This window comes from Harpia harpyja, chromosome 7, assembly GCF_026419915.1.
Source record: "Harpia harpyja isolate bHarHar1 chromosome 7, bHarHar1 primary haplotype, whole genome shotgun sequence".
In the NCBI taxonomy this organism is placed as follows: Eukaryota; Metazoa; Chordata; class Aves; order Accipitriformes; family Accipitridae; genus Harpia; species Harpia harpyja.
Window position 1 is genome coordinate 44297892 of NC_068946.1, and position 24494 is coordinate 44322385.

General features: G+C 41.9%; 1 protein-coding gene across 6 annotated transcripts; it reads right to left on the minus strand.

Moving 5' to 3' along the window:
* Positions 1–380: 380 nt before the first annotated feature.
* IQCB1 (IQ motif containing B1) lies at positions 381–24436 on the minus strand. 6 transcript variants are annotated; one of them, XR_008235872.1, is made up of 16 exons: positions 24176–24334; positions 23493–23765; positions 22506–22668; positions 20709–20838; positions 18371–18464; positions 17220–17319; positions 16677–16849; positions 13889–14001; positions 12683–12792; positions 7682–7824; positions 7106–7254; positions 6512–6640; positions 5979–6135; positions 4658–4887; positions 2222–2358; positions 381–1700 (listed from the first exon to the last, which is right to left on the minus strand). XR_008235872.1 is itself a non-coding variant. In XM_052791443.1 (15 exons), exons 2-14 carry the CDS (start codon positions 23608–23610, stop codon positions 4658–4660), a joined length of 1809 nt encoding a protein of 602 aa, XP_052647403.1. In that variant the 5' UTR covers positions 23611–23765; positions 24176–24334; the 3' UTR covers positions 381–1700. The 6 variants fall into 6 exon arrangements, 5 of the variants coding, with proteins under 5 accessions (XP_052647403.1, XP_052647402.1, XP_052647401.1 ...); XM_052791443.1 differs by lacking the exon at positions 2222–2358; XM_052791442.1 differs by lacking the exons at positions 381–1700; positions 2222–2358; positions 24176–24334 and adding an exon at positions 24366–24436 and having other exon boundaries at positions 4384–4887.
* Positions 24437–24494: the final 58 nt, after the last annotated feature.

Below are 24494 nucleotides of genomic sequence, written 5' to 3' on the forward strand. Positions count from 1 at the left end.
GCAGTCTCGCTGGAACCCTAATAATAAAGAGAATAAAGCCAAGGCGAGGGTAATGCCTCTGTTTTTCCCTGTTCCTGAGCATAGCAATGAGTTGTATCCCGCATTTGCAACTATTTCATTTTAATTCACCATTCGTTTTAGGGGTAGCAGTGCCAGCTTGAACGCCTCTTTGCTTTCAGTCAGTCAGGACTTGGCAAACTTAATGGTTGCTTTGATTGTTTCTAGGATTAAATGTCACAGTTCACTGGCTCTATCATGTAATGCTGGGTTGAGCTAGGTCTTACTATCTGTTGTGTATGTGTATATGTTCATCTTGTTCCAAACAGGCAGGTTCTGGATTGGTGAGATGTGTTAAATGAAGTTTCCCTGATCAGAATTGCTCGCTTTCATAGGTTTTATTAAGTGATCAAGCATAGGTAAAGACATTGTTCCTGTTTGAGGACGTAATTAAATAGAGAAGAACTAAATTCTGCAAAGAAAAGCTGAATTTGGAGAGAAATAAATAGCATGGCAACCCTGAGCTCTTTCTGCATGTTCAACATCTGATTATACAAATGTTTTTTCTTCCTGGGGCCTGTCAAACTCCCATTCCACCTTAGTAGAAAGCAATTTCAGTGGCACTGGGCTTACACAGCATCGTCCACTGAAGGCTCTTAAATTACAAATGCAACATATGAAACCTCCTCAGTAAGCCTCATCTGAGAGAGGAAAAGACAGAGGCAGAGACAGAATGTGCTCAAGGTCACAGAGGAGTTCTCCGGCACAGCTGGGAAAATTTGCCAGAGCTGCGGTGTCCTGACCTTGGTCCTCACCTGCCAGACTTTGCCTTCCTGTCCTAAGATGACAGCTGGAGTGAGCCCAGCCCTGCCTTCAGGGGATGGCAGGCACCTGTCCTTTAGTTCCCCTTGGTAAATCTGGGCCCATACATCACTCATTTAGTAAACAATCTCTTTATCACAGAGTTTTTCACTGTACGCAAAGATGTCAGGAGGATGACTGGGTGTTACTGTGCTATCAAGAAGGATGGTAAGGAGAACTTGGAGACCTATTGCAATGATCTTTGCAGCTCCCGCTGCAAAGAGCTGCCTCCTTTTCTGATGCATGCTAATTTATAAATAGCCCCGATCCCGCTACTTGGAGAAAGCTTTCATTTCTCCTTGTACTTGATGTATGTGATACTCTGCAGTGGAGAGCAGATGTTTGTACCAGATTCTGCTCCCATGGAAATCAGCAGTAGACGACTTGGAGGCGAGAGGTGAAATAGCATCAGGGTTATCTACTGTCCTCAGCTCAAAGCTCCTGTTACAGCCCATCTGAAAGGCCAGGAGACGCCCTTGGACTTAGCAGCATAGTCTCAAGCGCATGCCAGTGTCTCTGCTGGAGATCAGCATCCTCTTGTTTGCAGAGTCCAGTTACACCTAAAGCTGAAAAAAAAGTCTATCTGTCTGCATAAATAGGAATTTTCCTCAATTGCAGGAGCCAGCAAAGGACACTGCTTTGTCTCTGGCTCTGAAAGGGCTGAGCATTCCTTTTTTTTTGTTCCTTTTGCTGCCTTCTTCCTGCTCCATTACTCTGGTGGCACCTTCAGCAGAAGAACAGTCACTGTCCCTTCCTTTTTATCCATATCCATCAAAGGATTTTCTTTTCCAGGTTGTTTGCTACTGCCGAAGCTGTATCAATAATGCTCCTGTATAGCTTTACTTAAGAGAGGGAAGAAACAAAACCACATGACAAATTGGTCCAATTTATCACAGCAACAGAAACCTGCAATTCAGCTAAATCGCCCCCACAGGCCAGCTTAGACAGCGTCAATATTTAATGACCTGAGCACCGCTGCCTTTGCAGCTCCAGCTTCGCCTCTGCCCCTCCTCACGTCACAGTGTGCCCCCCCAGGTTTGTCACTCCCCTGGCAGGGGAGGGCACCCCTGCACTTCCTCCAGGGCAAGCAGGGTCTCTCTCCAGGCTGCCAGGGCAGGCCTGCTTGCTATCTGAAGTGGCACAGCCCAGACCTGCTGGGTACGACCAAATTCTGCCCTTTTTCCTACCTGGCTGGACTACCTGTGCGGCACGTTTATGCCTGAGTAACAGCTCCCAGCTTTCTGGGTGTGCCTGTGGTCTGTGACAAGCAGACAAGCGGGAGCAGGACTGGACCCATCTCAGCTAACAGCCTCTCCTACAGTCTTTTTTTGCGTGATCGTATAACCCAGACAGGACTGTTCACCTGGTAGCAGGCTGGAGGCAGCTTCCGTTCAGCTGTCTACATCTGTTCCCATTGTTCAGGCAGGAATATTTTATCCCAGAAGGAGCTGCAGTGAAATAAATCGCCAGCAACATGTCCTGCGTGTGGCGCAGGAGGACCTGAAAAGAGGATGAGCCAAGATATGCCAAATCCCTCCCACCCGTGAGCAAAGGGGGGAAAGCAGGGGAGCACGGGGATCTCTTTTGCTGGGCCCAGACTCCAAGCTGGCCACAGCAACTGGCATCCAAGAGCATCTCCCAGCTCTGCCCCGGCATGCTGCAGTGGCTCCTTTCTGGCTTGCTCTGCCCGGGACAGTAACGGGAACAAGTGACAGGTTAGATGGTTATATATGGCCATAGGCATGTTCCCTCACGGCTCTCCTGCCTTGGTTTCCTTGGTCTGTAAAATTGAGATGACTGAGATCTCCTGGTGACAAGCACAAAGTAAGAAGAGGCATTTTTATTTATCAGGGCAGTGGTGGGGAAGGGTAATTGGCACTGCCGAGCTGGTAATAAACCACCCAGCAACTTGAATTCCTCCAGCAAGACTGCACCTTCCACCAGGCTCTCTGTTCACTTCAAAACCCCCATTATTCAGCAAATTGCATATTCCAAAGGGGGAGTTCATTATCCACTCCAATGGCAGTGAGTGGCAGATGCCATTACAATAAATGGCTTTTTGGCAAGATGGCTCTATAATGCCCTTGGTATTTAACACTGGCCAGGGGTGCTCATCTCTTTACATAAAATACATTAAGCAAAGCACCCCTGTGAACATCCCTCTGCGCTAAAGAGCTGTTATAATGAGGGTGATTGGGAATAAACATAACAGCAGAGGCTGCTGTCTCAAAATAGCTGGGTCAGTGGCTGCACAGCAGAGAGGACTATGATGTGCACAGAGGACTCACGTATTTGCGAGGGAACAGCTGGCTTGCTGCAGTTCATCCAGAGACACTGAGCCTTTTCCAGCACCAGAGCTTGGCAGCTGCTGGGGGGTAGCTTCTATCCCCTGGAGCGCTTGGTGACTGCCCCCCAGCCCCTCCACTCTGGTGGTTGTAGGGCACCCGTGTTGTTATGGGCATGGCCTAAAACTAATAGCAGGGCTGTGCAGAACAATATGTAAGTCAACAGACACATGCAAGTGCCCTGGCAAATAGTTAATGGATTGTTCCACCAGTTAACTCTCCAAGAAAGGAGCTGAGAGCCAATTCAGTGCCTTCCAAATCACAGTTCTGCTAAAAAAATTAACATAGAGCACAGCTCTTCCTCTTGGCAGCTGTCCAGTTATTAATTTCAATGTATCAGCTGCATCTGAATGGGCTTGGGCTTCTGCCCACTATTTCCATTTATTTGTTTTCCATTCATCTCCACTAAAATTAAAAATCAAAACCTTCTAGAAAGAATGGAAAACAAACATGCTGAACCAGTACTGCTGCCCACATAAAACTAGCAGAATTCACTGCACTTTCTCCTTGTCTGCAGTGAGGTAAGATCCAATTCTTAAGACTCTCTGGGCCTTTCACCTAAAAACGAGTGCAGGCACTTACAGCACTAGCTGCGGCCTTGAGTTCTCCTCGCTTTCTAAGCACATCGGTAAGCAGCAGCCTTCGGCCCTTGACTGTAGGTTTTTACTGTGTACTGGGTCGCAGTGACTGCAGAGGCCCTGTGCTAGAGACCTTTCTGGATTAAACAGCATCTGCATGGTTTAAGAAGACAGAGCTGATGGTCCAGATGGTCACACTGAGGCTACAATCCCATGTAACAGTTCGGACTGTGCCCATGTTACAATGCACTGCATTGGCTGTGGAAAGAACTGCATGCTTTTAAAGGAAAACACATATAATCCAAGAATATTGGCATTGTTTTTCCTCCCCTTGCTTTTTCCCTCGTTGCTATCAAGCAGCTGGTGTAGGTTCCTCAGGCCAAGCTTTGCCTGTGCTAACAGGAGTTAGCTGTTTTACCCTGCCGTAAGCACACAGCCTGCCTAGTGCTTGCTTGACTTCTTACTGGTGTCTTGGTTTGTTCTGGACCCATCTTTATCTCAAAGTACATCACCTGATAAAATGTTTTGCTATAAAATCCCAGGCTTTTACAATGGCATGATTCTTTACGCATCCGAGTGTGAATAAGAACTGAAAAGCCAAAGGTTATGAACTTACTTTTAAAGTGATACAAATTACAAAATATCCTCATTTACAACTACAGTATTTAAATCTTACTTGCAACAGCACAATCAATAGGATCTAACTGTTGATGTACAGAAGAGTTTCTTAATAACTAAAATGCACTAAAATAAGGCTTTGGTCTTTTTCAGTACTTTGTCTTACAATTCCAGTGTTTTCCTTCCTTAAAAACACATGCAAGTGAATGCACAGTGCGAGGTAAGTCTAGCTGAGTAAGAAATTCTTCTGCCTGTTACCTAAAAGGGTTTCCTTCCACCAATAAAAAGAGTTCCCAGTTCTGCATTTAGGGCATCACCAGGAATGACATCATCCTCCATAAACTCATCTCCAAGCTTCTTCCACCATGGCCAGCGAGTGTACTTCAGCATAGTGTTGTGGGATTGTCTTGCCTTGGTAGCTACAGGGATTGATCGACTCATAAAGACATCAAGATCTTTTTCTGTGGTCTTTGCTAACCCTGGAGCACCTGTAAGAACAAGGAGAAGAGTTTTCTGTATTTTGTTTGCAGTTTTATGGGTATTTCAAACAAAAAAAGAAGGAGCACTACCCTCCCACTTCCCACTGTCTCGGTCACTCCTTTCCCCATGCTGGCATTACAATTTTATGGCTGCATGATAAACCTGATTGGAGAAGCAATCCAAATCAAGGCTAATCTGAAAAAATAAATACATAATGTGGGAGGGAGAAGAAGAGGGGAAAGCAGGACTACTTCATTCAGGTGCAGTGGTGGCACCCACCAAAATGACTTGTGAAACTATGACCTAAGAGAAAGAAGAGCTCCTGGTCGCTACTGCTGGATCAGCGCTCCTTGACACAGGGTGACATCAGCATAGTGTTTCCACTGCGCTGGCACAGCAGCACTGTGTATTCCCTGCCTGGGGGACCCAGCACAGTGTAAGAGCGTGCTGCTGATCTGCCTGTTCAGGGAGCAATGAGCTGCAATGACACAGCACGTGACAGACTAAATAATGGAATTCAGTAACTTGCTGAATTTTGTCTGGGTTGGGTGCTCTCTGGTGGCTGCAGTTTGCTATTCTCGCTCTTTCACTCCGGGCTACTTGTCTGGAATTAAGATAGCATAATAGTGAATTCCGCTTCAAATAAAGCCAGGCCAGAGAAAATGAAAACATGACTTGGAATTCATAGCTCAAAGATTTCTCTCTTTATCTGGAAGAGGTGAGAGCACTTCAACCAGTGGGTTACTTACAACACAAGAAAACAGAACAAAACAAAACAAGTGCATAGGAAGAGATTGCGCGAGATCCCCTTCTTAGAAATTTTAATGCCTTTTACAGGGCGATTGCTTTTCTTGTGAATGTATCAGAGCAAGACTTTTAGTAGAATAAGATGCTCCTTGAAAAGCAGGTGTGTATACTTAACCTATAGCAATACTCAGATAATCTCTAACAAAGCCTGAATCTCAAGATAAGGCATATGGCAAAAGAAGAAAGATATTTCAGATTTGAAATGAGGCTTTACCACTGTTCCCTCTAATTTTGTCTCTAAATTAGTTTAATCCAAATGGTAATCAAAACTATGACCAGAGCAGACACATACTCATTAGCAGCTCCACATCGGTGTTGACCTGAGCCAGTAAGGCCTCTCTTCGCTGCGCTGCTCTCTGATCCAGTCTGCTCCTCAGCAGGAACTGTGCCAGCTTTTCCTGGGCTTGCATATGTAATTCTTTACTCATTTCTTCTGACATTTGGGAAGCCTGGAGGAAAATAACAGTTTATTACCATTAGGAGCTAGTTATTTTAAATCTTTTGGGGGCAGAATAATGTCTAAACAAGGAATGCAAATGCTGTTCTTGTTAACTTAATAATTTTCCTTCCTCTGCAGCCTTCTCCAAAGCTATCCATCATCGAGTATATAAATTTTCCAATTACAGTTTGCTTTGACCCTTTTTATTAGATTAATGGTTAAAATCCCCAATTTCCTAGTGCCTTGCTGTCAAACAAGCAGGGTTAATATATGCATACCTCACATGGATTATCTTGATCAGAATTTATGAAGCTGAATATATTTCATCCCTACAGTATTTTATGTTGCATCATTAATGCAAATTATGAAATGACTAAGAAACAGACCGGATGCAATTTGATGTAGTCATCCACCTTCTGCTGCAAAGCTAGTCTCTGCTCATCAGTCAGTCCCTTGGGATCTTTCCAAGGAGAGAGAAGTCTCCTCTTTCTTCGTTTTTCCAAGAATTTACAAGCCTTTGTAAAGAACATATGAGAATATGACAATCGCAGGCAGGAAGTTTGTCTTCTTGCTTTGTTTGTAATCAATCAGTGAAAGAAGAATGTTTCAGTACTGCATCTGTTAAAGTGTAAATTTAGCTATGATGCTGAAAAGGCAACATACAACGGTCAGCATGAATACTAAATAGTAAGTAAGAACTCTCATAGTACATTACTGACTCATCTGTAGTATGGTGAAATTCCAACCTTAGGTGTCAAAGAAGTAGCTCTTGTAGTTTAGTTACAGGACTGTATTAGGCTTTGTAACCTATGCAAGGTTTAACCTGTCTAAGCGCCTTATGGCTCTGGACTATCATCCTCCGAATAATTTTTTAATAAATTATGGCTACATCGACAGTAAGAGAATAAACAGAGCTTTTTGAGGGATTGCAATAATCCACTCAGTCCTGTCTAATGTTAGAATAAAGTATATATACTTACTGCTCTCTGAATGACAACAGCTGCTTTATACTCCTTAAGAGATTGTTTCTGTTGATGAAAATTTCTTCTTGCTCTATACCCTCGCCAGAATCTCTGGATAGTTAATGCTGATTTCCCTTCCATTTCCTCCATGTACTTATTTACCTGACCTACAAATGTTACAAAAATCCAGTTATAAGACTGTGGGTTTGGATCTCTTAACAATTTACATTTTTAATCCTCAAACTAGATAGTACCAAAAAAGCTTGGGTGCCATCAGTTAAAACCCCCCCTTCCTCCAAGGTCCGCTAGCTGTGGGCCACGCCTCAGAGACCTGTAGCTGCAATGGAGCTTTGTAACACAAGAAAACTTGGTTTCCCTTTCTCCTGCACCATTTTGAAGGCAGCAGATCTTGATCAGTAGTTACTGAGCCCTTATAGAACTAGCATGTTCTCTGTCAGATAATTGGGTCAGGAGAAGAGACAGTAAGACTACAGTGCAAACAGATATGCAAGATTAGGAAATATATTTGGGGAAACTATTCTTAAGGAGACCCAGACAGTTTAATCTTCTGATATAGTTTAATATAAATCATACTGGCATGGATTATTTCCAGTAAGGCCAGCTGTCGCTCATGGAAGAGTCTCATGGCCCTCTGTCTCTGAAGTTGCATTTGCAGTTTTAGAGCCTCATCTTCCTTCTGTTTTTTTAAATGCTGCAGCTCCTGTTGCCGTTTAGCTCTGCAATACACAAATACATTAACAATTAGCTTAAGTTGTACATTTCTTAAAAACATCTTTCTCCTGTTAAATGGCCCAGCATCAAGGGAGGAAATCCACAAAATAATCTGCCATCCCAGCTGTTGGCTGCAGGACCACACCAAGCAATGAGATATCACCTGCAAGCTAACAAATTACCACACTATCTATCACCATGAAAAATTTTGAGCCAGTCATTCAATCTGGTATCAAATCAAAGGATATATTTTTACTTAGGATAAAGTTCTAAGGACCCTGAAGGGAACAATGTTCCATGTGGGACATTCACAGCCAGCATGAACTAGAACAACAATTTTGATTCCATCATTTGAGGAAGAGGTAAAGCAACATTAGCCGTCTGCTCCAGTACTCACCTTTTCCAATGCATCCATCAGCATGTATGGCACCTGCTTTCCATAATACATTCTATTATTTTTGTACCGACTGCAAGAGTAGATCAGAATGTTGGCTGTTAAGGCTCACTTCCTAAATTTAGAGGGATTTTTTTTCTCCAGGAAATCCAGCAGGAAATCCAGACCATCACATTTCCTCCATCAATTTTGTTAACAGAACACTAGGAAAGAATTTTCTCGTAAATTCTTCCTGATCTGTACTAGCTGTTGTAATTTGACGTTAGGATGTTGCCTCACTGTGCTTGGCATTGGAAAAGCCCCAGCAGATGTTTCACAGATGAGACAACTGAAAACTGTGTAACTGGCCCTGGAGTGTTTAAGCTAATAATAGCCTGTACATCAATTATATATACACACTAACATTAACATAGAGACTAATATATTAATACTAAATACACTGATACATTGATACTAATAATTACTGAGACCACTTTGACATGGTTTCAGTGAAGCATGAAATGCTGTGAGCTAGGACTCCCCCTCCCTTCACTACCCCTTCTCATCCCAGTGGCCCCAACCTCATTAGCAGCTTAACGCTTGAGACTATGAGTTTACCCTACAATGAGGTAATGATGTGACTCCTCCTCTTCTCCTATTGCAGCAAAATCACTTGCCTGCTCAGGACCTGAGTACCCCCACTGGGCCCAGAGCTCTGAGTTCTGCTCTCCTTTAGCACTTTTCCAGAGACAATGAAAGGAGCACCTTAAGCACTAGGAAAGAGAAAAAATGGACAGGGCACAGGCATAAGGGGTGTCAGAAAGGGGGGAAAAAAAAGCCATGGACTAGAACTAATGTCCAGCAATTTTGGTATTGCTGCATGTCACATACCTTTAGACTCACAGTACTATTGAGTTATTTGTGTGTTTCCCATCGCTAGTATAAATTGAGTTGTAATTTTTCCACCAACCATACTTTCTCCTCAATCTCCGTAACTGGGTGGGGAAAGGTGGGATGGAAGCTATTTTGTGGAAAAGATGCTCTGGATTTAAAGATCTGGTCTGAACTGATAAAACAGCCTCCACCACAATCTGAGAGACCATAATCCTTTTATGACAGTAATGCAGACTTGAAGCGTGCCCACACATCTACCTACAGAGACAGATGATGATATATGTGATTACATCAGAATGGTCTCAAGGAAACTAGAGGTTTTCCGCCCACACATTTCTGAGAATTAGAGCTATAAATCTTTGCATCTTTAATTCAGGCAAGCACATATTATACTTCTAGGTGGAATGATGTCACAGGATCAAACAGGACTTTTGATGACATTTTCTTGATAAAACTATTAATAATTTTCCCTAGAAATTTTTATCAGCTCCACTAGGTGGAAAACTACAAGAATGTTTCATGAATTTCTCAGATGTGCATCCACGAAACTACCAATAGTATCTGTCAGGTATTTAAATGTTTCGTTTGATACTGATTCTTTCCTGTGTAGTCTGCAAAACACATGCTCTTCTTCATTCGCTGTTCCTCCTAATGATAAGACATATTTACTTGCACAAAACCACACTGTGAGAGGGAAATGCCTCTGAACACAAGCAAAACACACACAGAGTAAGATCCAAGCTTCCTTCAGCAGTTCATGGTACAGATCAGCCTTCCTCTGATCATCTCTTTATATGTATAAAATGGTTTGATTTTTGATGCATGATTAATACAAATTATTGCTATTTTAACAGTTCTACAATTAGCTATGTAACAGTGAACTAACTTCAAGGAGAGATTACAGGCTTTAATATTCACCGAGGAGACATTTCTGAAACCACAGAGTTTCAGAAGTTTATAACTTGCAGAGTTTAAGATCTTCCACTGCAGCTGCAGGTGAGCCAAGTTTGGAGTTTCAACCTCAGCAGTATTTAACCACACTTGTTCTAAAATAAATCTGTGAATATAACCAAACCCTGACTGTTAAAAATTAAAAAGTCCTCTTGCAAGCTTTTCTAAAGTCATGCTTACAGTATTCCAAACACTATTTTTCAGCATAACACTAACTGCAGCTTTGACCTAGACAGAAAAAAACCAACATTGGAGCTGTACAGTTACCGTATTTACTCAGTGCATTGGGACTGACTGAGCCACGAACACACAACTGTAAGGATATTAATAGATTTCCATTCCTCTCAATATTAAGCAAACACATTCAAAAGTCCATTTAAATGACTCAAGAACTTCTTAAGAGGCATGCGCTAACACTTACAATACTGAAAATATGACACAAGAAAGTCAATTATCTTGTTGATTGCCAATAGCTTCACCACCCTTTCCCTTCTGCTTTACCATGTTATGTCTTAGCCCATTATCCAAGTTTTCTGGGCTATGATTTTGGCTTGCAACCTTGCAAGGTGCCTGGTGAGGGCAGGAATATTGGTTCAAAGTGTATAGTGGAGTAAAAAGGAGTGACAAGGATGTCATTCTCGGTCTTTCAGCACAAATGCTGGAGTCGCTGGTGGCCCTCAATAGACACACTGCTTGTCCTTGCAAATCTTCCAGAATTTAAAGATTACACCCTAGATAGTCCAATATCTTCTTAACACCAGTCTAAACGACAAATCATAACTGTCTGCTTCCTAACACCTTGATCATAATGCAATATGATTTGACTAATCGATTTCTAAGATCTAGTTTTGATACAGTAATGCTCAACATGTGCAAAAAAAGGTTGAAAAAATCTGCTGTGGAGTCTGAACTTGATCTAGATCCCTTAACCTATGTTAAATTTACAATAAATTTCTCAAAAGAGTTAGCCTAACGTGCTAACATTACTGCTGAAATCCTACTTCAAGTAAGACAAGCATTATTTATGTAGCTTCATTCTTCTGTGGTGCTCCAAGTCAGAGGATACTATTTTTAGGTCACTGAAGTGACTCCACTTCCAAGAGTCAAAGATTTCAAATATTAACGAAGAACAACATCTTGCAAGGACTATGGCATGGCAGATTGGAAACTCCAGGACAGCTCCACATTCAATTTATGGTGGAATTTTGTGTCAAGTTAACTGTGAGCCAGTGAACTGTTCTACCACCAGTACATCATCTTCTAGTGCTATTTAGTGCAATCCCATGCTACAGCGTGACACACTTTTTTCTATATGCCTTAGATTTTACACAGAAAACATATAAAAGCATCATAGAAGTAAAGTTTTTTCATGGAGAAGTCTGGCAGCTGGGAAAAGGACAGGTACTGCTGGAAAAGCACATTGTTTGGATGTCTCTGCTAAAAGAATCTGTAGTGAAAGAGCTCATATTGGCATTACGTTACCTTTATGCTTCAGAAGTAACAGCTGACTGGAAAAAGGCATCTTCAAGATGAAGGAACTCTTGGTCAGCCCAAACTTATGCCCTGGGACATGGGAGCAAATCCTAAGGGAAACTATTTCCAGGAAGGACAGGAAGGTGAATTGGAATAGCCAGCATAGATTTATCACAGGCAAATCATGTTTGACCAGCCTGATTGCCTTCTGTGATGAGATGACTGGCTCTGTGGATGAGGGGAGAGCAGTGGATGTCATTTTCCTTGACTTTATCAAGGCTGTCATCACAGTCTCCCATGCAGGGCAGGGCTGACACTCAGAGGAACCTCCACAAACACAGAAGATGGGTCAACAGAAACCACATGAAGTTCAAATGGGAAGCTCTACACGTGGTACAAAATAACCTCATGAACGAGTGCAGGTTGGGCACTGACTACCCGGACAGCAGCTCCAATGAAAAGGACCTGGGGTTCCTGGTGGGTGACAAGTTGAACACGAGCCAGTAGCATGTCCTTGCAGTAACAAAGGCTAGCTGTGTAGTGGGCTGCACTAGGAAAAGCAGAGGCAGCAGGTCAAAGAAGATTATTATTTTGCTTTACTCGGCACCCTTGAGGGCACACCTGGAATATTGGCCACACTTTACCGGGCCTCCCAGTAGAAGACAGATATTAACAAACTGGAGGGATAGAGACTGTCCAGAGACAATTAGGGCTATGGAACATATGATATACAAGGACAGGTGACAAGATGGGTTTGTTTAGCCTAAAGGATGGGAAATCTAATTTCTGTCTTCCACTACTTAAAGGAAGCATTACAGAAAAGACAGAGCCAGACTCTCAGAGGTGCACAGAAAAAGGACAAGAGGCAGCGGTAAAGAGCTGCAACAAGGAAATTCCCACTGGCTGTAATGGAAGCGTTCTTCACAAGGCAAGTCATTCAGCACCAGGACAAGGACCAAGTGAGATAGTGGGATCTCCATCCTTGGAGACCTCCAGAACTGGATACAGCCCCGAGCAGCCAGATCCCGTTTTGAGGCTGGCCTTACTTCAAACAGGACATTGGATTAGATGACCTAAATTTTTCCTGTCACTCTGTGACCTGAGAAAAACCAAACCAAACCTTCTTACTAGATTCTTCTCTTTAGTGCTTTTTACAAAGCCATACGGTTTACCTGAAGCTTCTCTGTAAAGTGGTCACTGCTTGGGGTAGTTTTTTCAGCCTTTTTCTTGTCTGAAATCCCCTCCACATAGCCTGGATTATACAAGCTGCTTGATGCTGCCTCTGAAATTAATAAAGCAGTTGGTAGAATATTTTCTCTGCATATAAAAACACTTTATTACTGCTTGCATATTTGGAACAATCTTAACATTTGGCCAAAACCCAACAGTTTTCAAATGCATCAAAATTCAGTATTTGTAACAGCCTGGGGAACTTAAGGTCTTATAAGACAGTTACTATCATGAACCCTGTACTTGCTCCAAGGCAGCTAATCTGATCATCTGGATTGATGCTCTCTGTGGTAAACAAATGAATCTACAGCACAAATATGAAATATATATTAGCTGCATTAATCAATTTTAGAAATTTGTATTTAAAACACCTGAAGCACTTGATATTTCAAATGGTGATTCAATCAGAATACCTACACTAGAGATAACAGAAAGACAAGTTTGGAGAACTAGCGCCAGGAAAAATGTTACATTTGCAGTATGATCAGAAGTCACTGAAATGCAAGAAACATAAAATAAAAATCAATGCTATTCTTAAATGGAATTTAAAAAAAAACCAAACCACAAAACACCTTACTCTGTTGAAGATGAAATCAGGTCTCTACAAACACAACCCTGATTTCCTTTAAAGTATCGTCTCCGAGAAACCTGCATGTAAAATTCTGTTAAGAAGTTCATAAAACACACGTTGTCTCTTTTATTGGGAACACAGCCCAGAAGACGTTCTTACTGAACTTTTCTCTATATGACTTAATTCTATGTGAATGCTGCCTAGAATTCAGAGATCTAAATTTGTAATACTGATGTGAGAAAAGCAGATACAGTTATTTCTGGTTTATAGTTAGCAAAACAAAATTATATTTTTTTTCCCCTACAGTTGTATAGAAATCTATGCTGAATCCGCAACAGAAAGTCAATCTCTCAAGTCACAGTCCCATACCTTAATCATGGACAATTTCTTGATGTCTTCAAAGATGATGGAGGGAAAAAAATTAATAAATAGGAAATTTAAAAATCTATTAATATAGTGAAAAAATAACACAGGCTTTGAAAAGCATCACCAAAGTGATAAAGTAAATCCATTCTAAACACAATAAATCACATGTAACTAGGATTTCACATGCAAAAGTCTTATTAAACTTCAGCACCTGCATTTCTCCTTTTCCACTGGATTGTTCCAAGTACAGCAGGTCCAAGAGTTGACTGAGATCCCTGTCAAATCCTTTGCCAGTCCATTGTTTACTTAAAAGCCCTTTTAATCCTAAGAGAGAGAAAAGCAGCATGTGATACCACTAAGGTGAATTTTTCTTTTCAGGATTTCAAACTAACAATTTTCAAGTCAAAAAATCAAATCTGATTCTATGTGCAAAGGAACACTAGAGCTGAACACCATCAGTCATCTTTGACTTTCAATGCAGAATATTATCAAGTAATATCTGGTGCTCCAACTATCACAGAGAAGTATTATACAGTGATTGTAATTTTGTATGTCCAAGTCACTATCTATTTTGTCTACATAACTAGCAGTTAAATTATCAATGTACATTCAGTGTCTTATCAGTAAGTCATTGTAAAGTACTAAAAGGATGTAAAGCACCACGCAAGTGCTAGGTTTTATTACTACTGCTTTCATATTTTTCGTAATAAAATTTATTTATTTATAACTGGAATTCTTTGATGTCTTATCTGTATAGCATAGTGTAACTGTGAGTACATGTGCATCCAATCACTGAGACAAAATAGCTTTTTAGGTTCGCAGTAGCTAAAAAGCACACTTGTGCTCGCCCCACAACACACACACTCCCTGTGCTGCACACAGGACACAAGTAGACACTAAAACATGCTTTTTAGCTTTGTATCAGACAAATCCCAGAGCTTGAGAGTTATGCAGGGAGTTGGAGGGAAAAGAAAGGAGGGCAGGAAGTAGACACATGTTTGGATAGCCTCCTGAAGAACTGCAGATTCAAGTAACTCTTCCATCTTCATATCATTGTCCATAAGCAAATTCATACACTGGGCAACTCCAACACTCATATATACTTACAGGATCTGCACATGGAGCACAAAGTCCTTCATGCAAACAGAAATGGCACCTCTGTTCTGTCACATATGCACCATTTTGGAAAGACAATGATGGTTAAACACTTCAGGAGAGAGACAGGTGAGACTCCAAATGGAGTCAGTGGGTCCCCTAAGGCTGCCTGAGCTCTGCAAAAGCACGTATCCTGGCTACACAAGGCAGTTCCCTCACAGAAGTCCTGTGGGTCTGATGCAACCATTTGCCAGTTTCTGTATGGACTACACAGCCATATGCACCTTTCAGCTACTGACAGGGAGTAGTACCTCAAGTGTGCTTCTCAAGATGTGTCAACCCAGGCAGACAAAAAGACCAGAACCTCCTGGAAACCTGATGTAAAGACTGTGCTAGTCTTGGAGATGTGAGGTTCAGGTGATGTCCTCACCTCCAGAAGGCTGCCTTTACTGACAGAAAGCTTACACTGAAGTACCTCATACTGGCAATAGCTCTGAGTCACTGTGAAGCCAAGTTACTTCAATGAGATGGCCAGATGGTGGAAATGCTGTAATGCTTTCTTTGTTGCTGCTATTCCTCAAACTACCTAAAGGATTCCAAAGCCTGAGTGAAAACTAACATAAGGACTCTAACATAAAAAAAAAAAAAAAAAAAAAAAGGAGGAAAAAGTGGTGTTTTTTTCTTAGTGGAAGCAGGAAACGTGTACAGAAGAGAGATGAAGAGCCTCTAAATGACTGTGGCATATTGTGATTCCAGAGCAAAATAAAGCATAATCCTTTGATGGAGACTTGCACCTCTTCAGATAAGCCAGCATTCTACAGCTGGAATGATCAGACCATCACAGCAGCTTCACAAGAATCCACAACATGGTATCAGCCTTAGGCATGTAACGCTTAAATTCGTACCAAAAGGAAACCCTCCTCTCTCAATTCTGTAGGCAAAAGGGTGGCAAAGCTGCCCCTCTGGTCCAGAAATTTATCTGGCTGGTACTGCCTAATAAGTAGTCAGCACAAGAGTAAAAAAAGGGAATTGGACATTTTTGTCTAGCATACCCACTTCTTACTGTCCTTGTCCCCAAAGGACTGAGGCTGCTTATAAGTAGTTTTGACGATTGATAACATCCAGAATACAAGAGACCTGGCAAACATCAAAGCCTCTGTCTTAGTTTCCATGGGCATGAGAGAGGACTAAAGGGTTTCCTGGAGCTCCCTGTGAGGCTAGAGACAGAAACATTAAATAGGACACCTCATTAAATAATGAATAACATAGAACAAATTATATGCCTACTTGGCCTCCTCACCTAAAGGCACCAAGACAAAACAATAAACTCATTTCATGAATTTTTGGAAAGAGTTCATTCCAATCACTTGGATATCAAAAGACAGTCAGCTCCTCAGTAACAGAACAGCACCTATCAGGTAAGCAGACATGTAACAGCCAGGGTCAGAAGTTGGTTTTAAGTAAAACTTTCATGCTTCTAGACTAGTGAGCCTTAACACACTGGCAGATGTCTGACACACGGCTCTTACCGTGGCAGTACAGGCACCCTGCTACTAGGATCTCTCAATATCCAACCTGCACAGGAAAAAGAGAGGCAGAACATCACATAGAAAGAAGTAAAGCCAAACAGGTTGGAAGCAACAAACAGCAGCTTTAAGAGACAAGTTGCCACATGCAGAGTCCTCAATACACAGAAGATAATAAATCCAGGAAACAGAAAGAGGCATGGCACCTTAAAGTACAATCAAAATGAACAGAAGAGAAGGAAAAAAACCCCAACACAGCACTGCAATTTCCTTCTGTATTAGATAGTTATTGAACCAAGATGGGAAACCTCCATCTTTGTATTTTTACAGTGAATGTAAGAGGAGACAGAGTGATTGGTCCCATGCATGTTTACAAACCTTTGTAGCGAGCTGTGAGTAACTTCACAAGCTGCTTGCAAAATTTTGCCACCGATAATAGCAGTTTTGTAGCAGCATTCCCTATGACAGGATTGGTGGTAGATGAAAGCTTATAAACAAGTTCATCCAAAACAGAGTGAAGGGTCTCTTCATCAACCTGAAGCAAGACAGAACTTTAAAAAGAAGAAAAAAGAAAAGGCAGGGAGGGGGACAGAATTGAAGCGTTAATTACAGACTATGAGCTTTTTAACAGTGACTTATTTTTAGCTATGTCAGGCATTCAGCAAGCCAACATACCCAGCTAGCTGGACCAGCAATCTGATCCAGGCAGTACTACTGTTTCAATCAACTGATTCCCATTCCCTCAATTTAACAACATGATAAAGAAAATAGCTATTTTTTCTATTCCTACAACAAATATTAGGAAAACAAAAAAACCCCACAACAATTCTTGTATATGAAAAAGTTCTGTTTTACCAAGCAGTAATGAACTGAGTTTTAAATTTAAAATTCAGAAAAATCAAAGATATGAAAACAACTAACCTATTGACCCTCAAAATATTGTGTAAAACAGACATCATTGTAATTGCTGTTTCAACATCATCTGTTGTTAACAACTGCAGGAAGTGATCATTTTGCAGTACTGCAAAAAAACCAAAAACAAGCAAATAAGAAATCATGCAATCAGAACCAGACTTGAAAATACCATAAAACAAATAAACTTCATTATGGAACATAAGCCATAGCAAGTAAAACCAGATACTCTTTCTGGAACAATCTCCCTCTTTTATAATTTTTACACTGAAATTTACTAGAATAAATAAACTACTTCAACATCCAAAAAAGACGTTGAGCCCTGTTTTTTCTGCCTTTGGATATCCCTCTGGTGTTGCAATGGAATAAAAGCTTTAAAAACCTTTCATGTTACACTAGTACCAGTTTCTTATTACAACAGTGGAATTATCACTGGGGCAACAGTATCTGGAAAAGATAAGGACTTCAACCTCGACAGTTTGTTACACCAGGTTTAATGCAAGTCCACTGATGTCATTAAAGCACCACCTTTTTTATTCCAGTGTATCACTGTCTACATATTCAGTAATTTTTATGGCCATGTGTGTTTTTAGTTACGCTACTTATGATCCTTAGGGGTTTGTTCTGTATTAGAAACAAAACCAAATTCTGCTTTTTAAAATCAGTGTGATTAACATCAATTTAATTGAAAGGTTATTTTGGTCAGAAGTGTATAGTGAAGTTTGTTAGGTATTTGTAAAATTTCCTGGCATGACAACAACTTCAGAAATCTGTTTTCAAGTCTATCCACTTTTCAGGGCCGACAATGTACTCTGGTCAAATTTCTGCATATGTTAATCACACACAGGCAAAAAGATCAAATGTATCTTACTGGAAAAAAATCTTATTTTTTTAAGGTATAGAATTACAAAGGGAAATTACAGGAAAACCCTTTTAATGTTTGTCTCCAAAAGACTAGAAGGGGAACTCTAGTTTCCCTTTGGTGGCTCTTTTCCATTTTAGATATTGCTGTTTCTGTTGAGTGGACTACTTTAAGAGATTGATTTAACATCGTCTCCAATTTAGAAAACTAGGTGGAGATTAGCTTAGAAGTGATTCTTGATACCTGCAATTGCCAGAAATGAATGTTAAGGTGTTTTATGGGTTTACTTTTCCCTTACCGCATGCTGCTAGTTGAATATGCCCACCGAACAGCCAGCAGATGGCATCAGTTACTGTTTGGAACCAGCGTAAAAAATCTTGTTTTTCTTCATCCTAAACAAAAGAGAGGTAGGTAAAAGCAGGTGTATGTATCTTCACTGAGGACTTCAGCTTGATGTAGTGGGAAGGTTTGTATGCTTCAGGGATTTGGAGACCAAAACTCCATCAAATTCTTGGATGAGGTTGGTGAAACCATAGGAACCAGTCAAAAAAGTAACTTGCAAGTCCTTCCAAGGCTAGAGATCAATCAACAAACTCTAAACATACTAAAAAAAGCATCCATTCCTGAAAAAATCGTAACAGTGAGAGAGGAGTCTTGTTTGCTCCTTAAAAAATATTTGATAGCATAGGAGGGCTAAAAAGACAAATAATAGCTCAGTACAAATGCATCATAGATTTAATCCACAAAGTGGGAATTATATTATTTAAGGTTAAAGCACAGGAAAAAAGGGTACAAAGTGGGCAAGGACACAGTTAAAATGGAAAAGGTTCCTAAAAACTGGCATGGTGAGGCTTCAGAAGCACCTCCTAGGTGGAGGTCTGGGAGCAAACACCAAACCACTATTAAGCTGAATTTTGATCAGTTTGCCAAACAGACTATGTTATGTGCTTGCCTGTGATAACACTGGACTGGAAAAAATGACCAGGAAGAATCCAGGTTTGAACACGTGAACACACATAGAGACACACAGCCTAGAGTCTATGTTCCAGGTGTGAGCTACAGGCCACTGGAAATCTAAAATCTTGGTGTGTGGGACAGCAAAGGGGCTTTTGATAGTACTACATTGCTGAAAAATGTTGTTATAAAGCACTTGGCCTGATATCTCCCATACTAATTGAGCCTCCACAAATGAAACTCTGGAAAGACTATTCCTAGATCTGTGCTGTAAGTTCCAGCCGTCAGTCATGGCTTAACTTTGTATTTGGTTCTTACTGACAATGAAAGAGAGAAAATCATAGTAATAAGTTAAGCTGTAATACTATCTGTTCTGTGTTTTGGCAATACGTCAGCTTCTGAAAGCTATTTCAGTACTTCCCTTGACTTCAAAGACTTGCACAAAAGGCAAATGAGGGCAGAATAAACTACAAATCTCCACTGGTAGAGTGGGACTTCCAAAGTTCCACTGAGCAAGCATCAAGTATGGGTGCCCAGTCACCTCTGAGACCACAAGGTTTAAAAGCCAAAGTACTAATTATAACGTTGACTGCATTTGCATTCAAAAGAAATCTTTGCCCACAAGCATGACTCAAGTAGCATGTAGGCTGAGACATAATAAGAAAGTGTGGGGGAAATTACATATTGCGGATAAGACTCGAGTCTCCTGGGATGTCATTCAGGAAGCTTCCTTCTTAAGCACTAAATGCACTTCTGAAGTATTGAACTAACAGAAAGTATGTTAGTCTACTGATACTTTCTGAGAATTGATTGTGATTGTGGTGTCCATCACAATACTCCACAGGAAAACTCTGACTAAGCGCAAGAAGCCAGTGAGCCAAAAAATGAGATACTACGGGGAAACGGGGATATTAAAAGAAACTATCGGAATCCATGAGGTTGGTTATTTAAATTATTTGTGGGTTTCATTTGTTGGTTTTTCTCCTTCTGATTCTGGGACTCAGAATGCTTCAAAAGCATGAAGGAACCTAGCTGGGCAAAACCCTTCTTCTCTGCAAAGAGGGAGAGAAAAGTGAGAAAGTGTTCAAATCTACAAATTCACACAGTCTGCTTCTGAGGTTCCCAACGTGCAGGTTCAGCAGCAGTGAGCATTTTCGGAATTTTTTGCCAATTTCATGGCAGAAATTGTATGGCAAAACAAACTTCAACAAATCTGATTTAAAATCTTAAGACTTCCTAAACCTTTTTTTGTAAAACCGAATAAAGCAGTGGGAACACAGCTGTGACAAAGACTGAACTAATTATATGCAAAGTTAAAAAGACACTACCGTGACTGGGATGCTGCCTTTTGTAAGGCATTTTTTTCTATCATACGGCTCTAATTCTACCATCCTACTTCTACTGCATTCCTTCCCCCTACCTTTAAAACTTGTGAAAGGTAGTAGCCAAACTCTGTACACAAACCTATGGTAACAAACTAGCTTTGCACATGTAATGGACCAAATGGTCCACAATAAGAGATTTCAGTTTCAAAGCTCCAAGGCATAAGAAAAACTACTGTAATTTCTGGAAAATAAATTTTCATAATACAGTGTCCCTAGAATAATTTCCTACTTATAGAATATGTAACCTTGGAAAGTTGACAGAGGTTCTCTGCTCTTTTAACTATGAAATTTAAATACCTTGAGTGCTCGGATAAATCGTGCTTGCAAGCGTCTTCCCAAAACCAGCAGGTTGTCTATAGCTGAAGGAAGAAATTTCTTGTAGAATTCCTCAGGATCTCCTTTCACCTCTAGTCCTACACAACAATGACTGAAATGGGGGGGGGGAGGGGGAGGGAAGAAAAAAATCAACCTGAATAGTCGAGGGCCTGTTTGAACAGCTTTGAATGAATGTCACGTCATCAGAGAAGAAATGCTTCACTGGCATGGGACAATGCAACACTGAACAACAGTTAACTGCTGTGACTGGCTCCAAGGTAGCTGCCTCAAAAGGAGGAGGAATCACTGGCAGGCTGGAGACAGCAAGTATATTACTACTTATTATAGCATGTCTCAAGTTTAAAACATATCAAGGCACTTTCTCCTTTAGCTTCATAGGATCTGTTCAGGCTTGCTCCACATGCTAGGGAAGGGCTCTGATGGTCATAAAGGAAAAAAAAGGCAAAATAGAAAGGTAGACAAAAAAACTGATACAGGAAGCCTGAAGATGAAGGGGGTGCAGATCAGGTAACGAAAATATGTATAAAAAAATATTACCACAAAATCTTCAGCAAGTCTGTCTACAACTTTCCTCCAACTGAGGAATACATGTGGGCTAGAAATCAGTTCTTCAGATCTCAGTTTTCTTATTTTACTCACTGCCAACATGTTGGTCATTTCTGGAAGACTTTTTACAAGAAACTGCAAGTTTTACAACTGGGAAGTTTTTCAATTCTGTACGCTGCACTGATACTAGTTCAACAAAAGAGCCTTCCTAACTTTTTATGAATTTTACTTTCTGACATCTTATCTAGGCTTAGCTTTTTGTGAATGCACACACATAAAGCTTTGCTTACCAAAGCCCTTGGAAAGCAAATTCTAGGCATGAAGCTGAGATTCATCTAGTTACAAAAGGACATTTTTATAGCTAAAATAAATTTCAGTTTTCCCTGCAAACTGAAATAGCTTATAGGGGATGATTTAAGTATCACACAACTCTGGTGATAAATCTTGCATCTCTTAGTGAAATTCCTGGCATTAAAAATTCATACTGCAGATATGGCATAAATAAGAGATGGTTGCCTAATTGCTTCATGCCTCAGAATTTTGCTCCCTAGTTAAGCCAAAATCAAGTACAACTTGGGGAAGATTTAATACTTATTATTTGTCCTGACATTGAAGATTGAGATTGGATCACTGGGGATTTGAGTTTAAAGTTGTCTTATTTACTAGCTATGAATTAAACTTAATAATGCCATTCTTACAAAATCACTACATCAAGCTATCTAGTCTGTATGAACTGTCTCCTTTATTATGTTTAAAATGTAAACAGATATTTAAAATAGGTGTATTAAATAGATATTTAAACAGAGTCAAGCCAAGATGTGAGTCAATCAGGCTAGGAGATTTTTGCAAGATGAAATCTCAGTAAACAAACTTTTTTAAATAACTGCAATTCAAAATCAGCAATTACTGGGTAAGAACTGTGACACTGATGAGTACTGTCCACAAAAAAAAGGTAAAGCCAACCGAAAACTGTTCCCACCAAGCAGTCTACCTAGCTCCATGAAACACAATGCGAATGAATTAAACAGGATCAATTAGGCTATGCCTGACCCCTCTGCTCTTGACTGCTCCCTGCACTTTAACCCCGGCCTTTCCTGAACAACAAGCCTTGTTCTAGATGGGAGCCAATGTATTACAGCTTGAAAAGAAAAAGAGCAAGATGAAAGGCCAGAAAGAAAACAAGAAGAGAACTTCTTAGCAATTTTTTTTTACCTTAGTATCTCTGCTAGCTGGGCAGCAGTAGCCCAGCCCCCACGCAGTCGAGAGTGGTCTTGTCTAAGGACCAGCATGCAGTACTGTGTAAGATCATAATCATATATATCTTGCTTAATTTTTTTGGATTCTTCACATCCCAAGGAAGCACTATTTAAAATTCCTGTGGGAAGAAAGCAGGAGAGACACAAAGAGGAGCATAAGATTCTCATGTGCAAGATTTATTTTGTCTTTTTCCAAAACGTAAGACAAATATGTGTAGACAGAGCCAGGATTAAGGTAATTCTAAAAGTGCTGACAACAGCATAAAATATTTTGTCAGCATTTTTCACTCCTACAGCTACAATCCATTTGTTAGATTTGGGAAGGACAGCTAAACTTAGGTTTCCATTTTCTCATTACACATTTAGTAGTAAAACATACATTACCTGGGATATAGCCCATTCGTACGAATTTCCTAGGCCAGATAAAACCACAACCACTGTGAAACATATAGCTTCCTTATAATTACATCCCAATTTAGAACAGGACCTAACTTGTTTCTACCGTTTCTATGAGCAGTGGCTATGTGGCAAAAAGAAAGACAGGGGGAGTCACACAGGAGCTCGCAATTGCGTTTCTATGTTAAGACTTAAAAAATTGAATACTGACGACCACTCTGGCTCTCTACCCAAAAGCACTGGGAGAAATGGTTTGACCGAGTGTAAGATCCTTGCCCACATCAGCAGGGGTCTCACAAACACGGTGACAGCTGAGAGGGAGAAAAGACTTCCCCTCCATTTGCTCCCCAGCTCCTCCTCCTTATTGTTGCCAAGCCAAACGCCACTCAATACCACTCTCAGGAAAAGCCGTATTACCAACCTTCCAGAGTTTCCAGCCCTGCCAGAAATATTCAGGAAAACCTTCTGTATATAAGAAGGCAGAAGGAAGATGAGCTGTCCAGACTTTACTATCTCATCCTTTTATTTTAGAAACGGTATTAATTACCCTTTAACTTCAGAAGTAGCAGGGGGATGTCCTGTTCTCTGCTCTCAGTGACCTGAGCAGCTAAGGCCAGTACCCGGGGGTCTGCAGCTGCCAGCCCCGCGCTGGGCGCGTTGGCCATAGGAAACGGAGAGAGGCCCGCAACACCATCGATTCAAGCCTCTTTCCCTTTTTAATTGTTTCGATGCGGGCGCGGGGTCCTTAAGCCACTACTTCCATCAAACCACCAGCTGGAAGCTGACGCTCCGCTCCGCGCCTCGGGCTGCAGGTCTCCCCCTGAGGAAGGAAACAAACACGGAGGAAGCCCCATCCACGCTCCTTCGCGTCGCCTCTCGAGGCCGCGGGCAGCGGGGACTGGCTCTGCCAGCAGCGCAGGGCTCCAGCAGGGCAGCCCGAGAGAGGCCCCACGGGGCGGGCAGCCGGAGAGGCCTCCCTGAGGGCTGCCAGCATCACCTCAGCCACGGGGGGGGGGGGGGGGGGAAGGGGCCGCGGAAGGGCGCTGCAGGCCAGCAGGGCGGCGAGGGACAGGTGCCCTCTCCCACCAGTCACCTCAGTGCCCCCCCCAGCCTCCGCTAGTGGCGGTCCCGGTGCCACGGAGCCCCCGGGAGCAGGGTCCCCACGACCCGGGCCGTCAGGGACGCTCTGAGGGAAGCCCCTTCCCCTCCCTCCCCCCCGTCCCCTCTCACCGCCGTGCGGGGGCTCCCCCACTTCGCGGGGGGAGGGGGTATTGGAAGACCGAACCCGCCGGCTCTAACCCGACCGCTCCCCCACACCCCCCTCCCCTCACAGCTGTGTGGTCGCGGCCGCGCTCCACCAACCAGAGCTCTCCCCTGAAGGAGGAGGGTGTCATTTGCATATCCGCGTGCGGGCTAGCACCTCCCACAGTTCCACTCGTGGAAATCTACAGAGGGCCGCCTCACCGCCCAATCCAAGCCCACGTTGCCCGTGACGCGCCGCTTGAAGGGGAGGGGCTCCGCCGGCGACTGCCTGTGGCAGCCCGGGTGG

Coding starts and splice junctions, on each gene's coding strand:
- IQCB1 (XM_052791445.1), bottom strand. CDS start 23,610: ATGGCCAACGCGCCCAGCGCGGGGCTGGCAGCTGCAGACCCCCGGGTA. Junction 6,136..6,511: donor ACTACATCAAATTGCATCCG/GTCTGTTTCTTA, acceptor ATTTTCCTCCAG/GCTTCCCAAATGTCAGAAGA. Junction 4,888..5,978: donor CGATGTGGAGCTGCTAATGA/GTATGTGTCTGC, acceptor TTGTTCTTACAG/GTGCTCCAGGGTTAGCAAAG.